The sequence below is a fragment of the Tachyglossus aculeatus genome, chromosome 22, assembly GCF_015852505.1.
Source record: "Tachyglossus aculeatus isolate mTacAcu1 chromosome 22, mTacAcu1.pri, whole genome shotgun sequence".
NCBI classification, from domain to species: Eukaryota; Metazoa; Chordata; class Mammalia; order Monotremata; family Tachyglossidae; genus Tachyglossus; species Tachyglossus aculeatus.
Genome location: NC_052087.1, coordinates 20,155,691 through 20,162,906, shown reverse-complemented (window position 1 = coordinate 20,162,906; position 7,216 = coordinate 20,155,691). Strand labels below are relative to the sequence as shown.

The 7,216-nt window shown below is 42.4% G+C and overlaps 1 protein-coding gene across 1 annotated transcript in view; it reads right to left on the bottom strand.

Moving 5' to 3' along the window:
- Positions 1 to 407: 407 nt before the first annotated feature.
- The window catches only part of EHF (ETS homologous factor), a 45,206-nt gene continuing 38,397 nt past the window's right edge, over positions 408 to 7,216 (bottom strand). The window contains exons 7-9 of the mRNA XM_038764865.1: positions 3,200 to 3,259; positions 889 to 1,084; positions 408 to 760 (exon numbers count right to left, since the gene is read on the bottom strand). Of these exons, the coding sequence (XP_038620793.1) occupies positions 661 to 760; positions 889 to 1,084; positions 3,200 to 3,259 (356 nt within the window). The 3' untranslated portion in view covers positions 408 to 660. The remainder of the gene's footprint in view (positions 761 to 888; positions 1,085 to 3,199; positions 3,260 to 7,216) is intronic.

The following is a 7,216-nucleotide window of genomic DNA, read 5'->3' as shown; positions in this document are numbered from 1 at the left end:
TGTTCTATGTACCGTAATATTCTCCTGGTTACATGGTTATTGGAGACTGTGACTGCCACAGCCCCCCGACCAATGGGTTCTGAGTGCCACCAGCCTCCCATCTCCTTCTGCCCTATTCCCTCCAAGGGCAATCATTCCCTACAGGATCCAGACATGGTAATCCGGAATCCCATCTCCCTTGCCATAGCTGTGGCACTGGAATTTCGGAAAAGCTGCCGTTTTCATGTCTTCCAACAGGAACACAAAGTATTCTTATGAACAGAGAACACAATGCCTTATTCTAAGTCCTTTTGCATATAAAAACATGTAATGCCCTCTGATTTTTTTTGTTCTTTTTCTGACAGGAACCGTGAAGTCAAAAACCACATCAGCCCTGCAGAAGAGAAGAACTTCACAATAGAGGCAAAAATAAATCAGAACCACGTACTGCATCATATTTCACAGAAAACTGTGTACATTTTTTCCCCATACAGGACATACTTCAAATAACAAAATAATTTTAACAACTGTAATGATCCTTCCTCCTTTAGAAGTAGATTTTTTTTCCCTTTTGGTACATAAATAGAAGGAAATAGTCTCTGAAATATTTACGCCCAGGAATTGTTGCTTTGCAGTTGGTGGTTGTGTGTGTTTCATTTTTGGTTTAAACTGTCGACATCTTTAGTTTTCATTTTCTCTCCACCCACGTGCATTCTTTCCAAATTTATATACCAGTCTCCGTCCATCAACTCGTTCCAGAATTTCTCTCTTATAATAGTATCTGTTAAAAAGAAAATTGTACAAGGGCTAGGTCAGATTGGGGAGATGATACATCTGAGAACACTCCAGGATAAGAAATTAAAATTGGTCATGATACATGTTCACTTTAAAGGTCTTTGGACACAGTACCTCATGGCACGGCTCAGTTTTTCATATGTCATGCTGCTGTTGTTTTTCTTCTTTCCCCACAGCTGAGCCACTGCCTCCGATTTCAAGAATCTGAAGATGCCCTCAGACCTGTCTTCCCATTTTATTAACCCCGGGTTCTTGTCTGGATTCAGGAGAATATCTCGGATAAACTCCCAGAGGTGAGTCCCTCGGGGATCTAACAGAAAGAAACAGAGAAGGGTGTTGAGTAAAGAAAAGGACCGGGCAGCAGGGGAACTAAGGACCAAGAGTTAAGTGCTGGAATAGATATAAGATAATAAAATCAAATGGACTGCCTGTCCTACATGGGGCTCCCGTCTAAGAAGGAGGGTGTACAGATATTTTATCCCCATTTAACAGTTGAGGAAGCTGAGTCACAGAGAGATTAAGTGACTTGCTCAAAGTCACTGACAGCAGGCAAGTGGCAGAACCAGTACTAGAACCCTGGTTTCCTGACTCCCAGTTTCATGGTCTTTCCACTAGGCCACAACCTAGAACTCATACACGATGCTTCTATGAACATTCATCTATTACTCTCAGCTAAGCGGCTCCGTGCTTCCAAAGTTTTTCAACTGCTGGAACTTATTGGGGTGGGAGGAAGGAGGAACAAGGTTGGAGAGTGAAGTGGCCTCTGAAACAGAAGACTGAAAATGATATTAGGCCACTCAAATATTCAGAATCAAATCTTGAGAACTATCAGAACTCTCCATTCTTCCACAAGGAGTGTTCCTATCAACCAATCAATCAATTGCATTTATGATTGCTTACTGTGTGCAGAGCACTGAACTCAGCTCTTGGGAGAGTACAATATAGTTGGTCAACATGTTCCCTGACCACAAGGAGCTTACAGTTTTACTCCATCTTTTAGATTAAGTGTCATTAGAAAATTGGGAAACATCCTTCTGACAACACATGGCTCTGGGTACAACTCAGCCCAGTGTCGGAAGAAACACATGCGCACGAATCTTCAGTTTCAGCCAAAGCGGAATCACCATAGAGCACAATTTGGCCTCCAGGGAGTTTGTCGGGAATGTACAGCCCCCACATTAGAGGCACACTAAGAGGAGATCCAGCTGCCCAGAGCATGGATTGGACATCTCAGAGAAGGGAGACTTCAAAATCCCAACTGATGGATCAATCAATCAATCATTCATATTTGTTGAGCACTTATTGTGTGCAGAGCACTGTACTAAGCACTTGGGGGGTACAACACAACAATATAACAGACACATTCCCTGCCCACAAAAAGCTTACAGTCTAAAGTGGGAACTGATGCCCAACTATCTCTCCTGAACAGTCAATTTCACAGGGTAGTTGAAAGAAGACCCTTCTGGGCTACCTTACATCATCCTTGCAGGTCCACTGGGTGAGATTATGGGGCCCATCTTTTTTGTTTTAATGGTATTTTTTGTGCTTTTACTATGTATCAAACACTGTTCTAAGTGCTGGAGCAGATGCAAGTTAATTAGGTCAGACACAGTCCCTGTCCCACACGGGGCTCACAGTCTAAGTAGAAGGAAGACAAAAAAGGAACACTGAGGCACTCGGAGGAGTTAAGTGACTTGCCCAAGGTCACACAGCAGGCAACTGGAAAAACAAGGGTAGAACCCAGCTCCTCTGATTCCCTGGGCCATGCTCTTTCCACTAGGCCATGCTGCTACTTCTTATTTTTATTATTATTAATAGTAATAATAATAATAATGGTATTTGTGAAGTGCTTACTAAGAGGCACGCCCTTTACTAAGCACTGATGTAGATACAAGTTAATCAGATTGGACACAGTCCCTGTCCAATGCAGAGCACACTGTCTCAATCCCATTTTACAGATAAGGAAACAGCGATACAGAGAAGAGAAGTGACTTGCCCGAGGTCATGTAGCAGACAAGTGGCAGAGGAGGGATTAGAACCCATGACTTTCTGACTCCCAGGCTTGTCTCTATCCACTACACAATGATGCTCCTATAAATATAAGTGTATATTATATATTACTTTATACTATGTAAATTGCATCTTTTATATTATATAATATATAAATATATTGTATTATATATTAAGATATATCAGTTATATTTTCATATATATGTTAATAAATATATAATTAACCAATTGTTTAAAACGCTCTTGCTCTGGTATTAGACAACTCAAAAAATGGATGCAGATGTGTGACAGAGAAAAAGATTTGCTTATTCCTGGCCAGTTTACCCTTGAGCCTAATGTGCAGCTCTTCTTCCCTCGCTCATAACTCCCATCCCCTGTTAAGGCTAAGGTGTTCATCTGACAGTCATCAACTTACTGTGCTTTTTGGTATGGGATTTCGGAGGGTGTTCTTGCTCCTTTTTCATATCAGGAGAATCTGTAGAAGATGAAAATGAGACCCACCCCAGTTACATATTCTCAATTCACCTTTTTTCCTAATATAAAAATGAAAGCATCGATTACAAAGGAGATTGTCTTTCAAATCAAGGGAGTTCCTTTCTTATATGTGTAAAGTTATATTTTAATCAGGCTGACAAAGAAACCATTGATGGTTAAGAGCTGGGTACAGAGGGCTATAGTTGGCTGGTGAAACATATAAATTAGTTTAACAAATGACTCACACCGTGCTCCTTGCCCTTGTCCTGGAAGGAGAAATGTCCTCTATGGCAAAAAGGAACTCAGTTGTGTGGAGAATGAAATGGGTAGGCCTCTGCGGAGATTTTTTTTGTTTGGGGAGGTCAGAGCTGGTGATGTGTAAACATCAATTCTTCAGAAAATATATATATCTTTGTAGCTTTCCATTTACTAGAAGAAGACACCCTTGATGATGAAATTCACCTGTGGTTGTGTGTGTGGTTGCATCGGGCTAAGTGGGATTCACAGTCCCAACTACACTGGACACACAAAGGCAGTTTTTTGTTGTGTGGCTGTGTTTATTGTTTGAAGTGCCTGGCACTGGGAATGACATTATCATATACTCAGTTAGCTAATATTTTGCATTTGGGATTAGCTTTGGGTTGAATAAAAATTCAAGCCAACCTGACTAAAAGATTTTTGATGACTCCATTTCCTATTGTTCCCCCCATCCTTTAGACCCTTACCAGAAAGACAGACAAGTCACTGATTCAATCCCCTTACAACAACACATTTCTCAGAAGCCAGAAGCCAGGAAGATTCAACCATTGGGCGCTTATTGTGTATTTAGGTCTAAGTCACCCCACCCCTTGGAAGAAAACAAATTTTAAGCTGGAGAATTCTCTGTGTCATCCTTTGTTGATTAAGCAGTTTCATGTCTGACGGCACAACCGTACAGCTTCTCTCCACAAAAGGCCTCTGGTGATTTCTTAAAGGTACTACTCCTCTGTGCAGAGTTGCACAGCCATGGAGGGAAGGTTAAAAGAATCTGACAAGGTATTACTCTGCTTAATCCGACCCAGTGGAGTGGATAAAAACTTCCCTCTCTTAAACCCTTATGATGGTAGACACACAACTCCAACTCCTGTTGTGGTTGGTTTCTCTGGAACCCGGTGAGACTAACTCACAGGACAACTAAATTGCCACTAGGCGGATGGGTGCAGGGCAAATTTGCAACATTTCTTCATGAGGTGACAGTGTTGCAATAGCACTGGCCCTGTCACATCTGCCAGACAATGCTCCATCACTGATATCATGGTTAATAATAATGGCATTTATTAAGCACTTACTATGTGCAAAGCACTGCTCTAAGCACTGGTGTTGTCCTAAAGACAAAGGGAAGTGGCTGATCAAGGTCCTGGTCAAACTAACTTTTCAGGAGCATGCTTGAGAGATAGTGGTGGCTCTTCCAGGCCTGGAGTTGGTTTCTGAGAAATCCCAGGGCTGTGGGGGCCTACCTGACAGTCAAGTCAACTGCTTCATTTTTAGGTTTATTCAAAATTTGCTGGGCTAGTCTATTAGGAATAAAGTTTTTTCCGATTTTGCAGAGCTAGAGGGCTACAACACAGCACATTCCCTACTTTCAGACCTTCCAAAAAATGAAGTTTTAACATAAGGGCAGTGAACCAAGGGTGAAAGACAGAGTCTGAGTTTTCTTTCTTTTATTTTTTCCTTCTTTCTTTCTTCCTTTCTTTTTTTCTTTCTTTCTTCCTTTCTTTCTTTCTTTCCTTCTTTCTCTCTTTCTCTATTTCCTTCTTTCTGTCTTTCTTTCTTGCTTTCTTCTGTTAAGCACTTACTATGTGTCAAGCACTGCTCTTAGTGGTGGGGTAGATACAAGTTTATCAGGTTGGGCACAGTCCCTATCCCAACTTGCACTTCCCAAGTGCTTAGTGCAGTGCTCTGCACACAGTAAGCACTTAATAAATACAATTGAATGAATGAATGGGGCTCACAGTCTGAGAAGGAGAGAGTAGGATTTAATCCCCATTTTACAACTGAGGAAACAGAGGTGCAGAGAAATGAAGTGACTAAGCCAAGGCTACACAGCAAGCAGTTGGCAGAGCTGGGATTAGAACCCAGGTAGGCCCCGGCTCTTTCCACTAGACCATGCTTCTCCTCTCCCACCGCCTCCACCCATCTCTCCCCAGTGCACATTCTACTTGGTAAGAGAGTGAAATTACTGACCTGCCAATGGAGTCACTCCTTTTGATCTCTAAGTCTATTTTAAAAAATCAAAAAAGTGCCCCCACTTTTTGATGCTTGCTGGGTGGTTTAATGATTCACTATCATAATTGCTTGCTCTGGGAAAGTTTCACACTTTGCTTTCGCCGGGTCTTGCCCCCACTACCCTGGCACAGAGGCCTAGTTTTAGCAGAGTGGTAACAAGCTGAAGATTTTATGGATCAAAGTGTTAGAGCATGACTTCAACCAAGAGACCTTGCAAAGCAGCAAAGGTTTCAAATATTTGCATATGATTCACCTATGAGCAATTTCTTTACGGGATATACAAATTTCAATTTTATAATAGATTGTGCCACCCTAGCTTTAGGCTCAATAAGCCAGTGGATAAACCCATCAAGCCAAGTTAGAGTGATTGGGCCTCAGGACTATCAGGTGGATCTGGAATACTGGCAGCCATTTTCTGAAAATGGGCGGATGACAGGAAAGAAAAACGAAATCCCCGCCTGCCCTCCCACCCCCACTTTATCACAGAGTGCATCAGTTTAAGTTGTGCCTCGCCTTGGCTCACCTTGTTACTTGAGCTAAAACATAGAGAGATATTTAATTACAGTACTTTCATGAAATCCTAGGATTTCAAGACCAGATGACTCAGTAAAGGTACACAGAACTTTTCACCACATATGCATCCAGCCCAGATTGACTGTGACAGTAACAAGTTCCCACCTGGGCATGGGTCAGAAATCTGTGTAAAGCCATAATCAATCAATCAATCAATCCATATTTATTGAACACTTTGTGCAGAGCAAAGTACTAAGTGCTTGGGAGAGTACAGTACCACAGAATTAGCAGACACGTTCGCTGCCCATAAACGAGCTTTCAGTCTAGAAGGGGAGACAGATATTAATATTAACATAAAAACCCATCCTGCTGTGGTATTAGTGTGCAGCAACTTTCTCCCAGGAACTCGTGCCTATTTGCAATTCTTTCTCCCCAGTCATCCTTCCAGGAAGGTATGGGATAGGGCTTACTACCCCAAGGCCCAGTGAAGTGAAGTCACTTAGCCAGCATCAGGCAGCTTGTCACCACCGGGGGATCCAGAAGCTACGTAATAATAATTATAATAATGATGGTATTTGTTAAGCGCTTACTGTGTGCCAGGCCCTGAACCAAGTGCTGGGGTGGATACAAGCAAATCAGTTTGGACATAGTCCCTGTCCCATGTGAGGCTCACTGTCACAGTCTCCATTTTACAGATGAGGTAACTGAGGCACAGAGAAGTGAAGTGACTTACCCAAGGTCATACAGCAGACAAGTGGTGGAGCCAGGATTAGAACCCAGGAACTTCTGACTCCCAGGCCCGTGCTCCAATTCCCAGGTCGAAGTATGCCACCTCAGACCTAATAATTGGGGTTCCTTAGTTCATCTATTCTCCTGTTCCATAAAGGTCCCTCTACCAAGTGGCATTGGGTAACACGGCTGGAATTAGGAGACTTGAGCTCCATCTCATGCAGAAAAGTTATTTTCTCTGATCTGGAACACAATTCCCAGCCTGGATAGAGGTCCTTTCCTGAAGGGGATTTTTAGCTTCCAGCACTCTAAAGAAAACATTCCTCATTATCCCATAAAGAGGCAACTGCTAATCAATTCCAGAATCTCACACCTACTCAGTGTCCAATTCTTAAAATGCAGAGTCAGGCTAAGCTAGCAAGCAACCAGCCATCTGTCTGAATGACAGGGG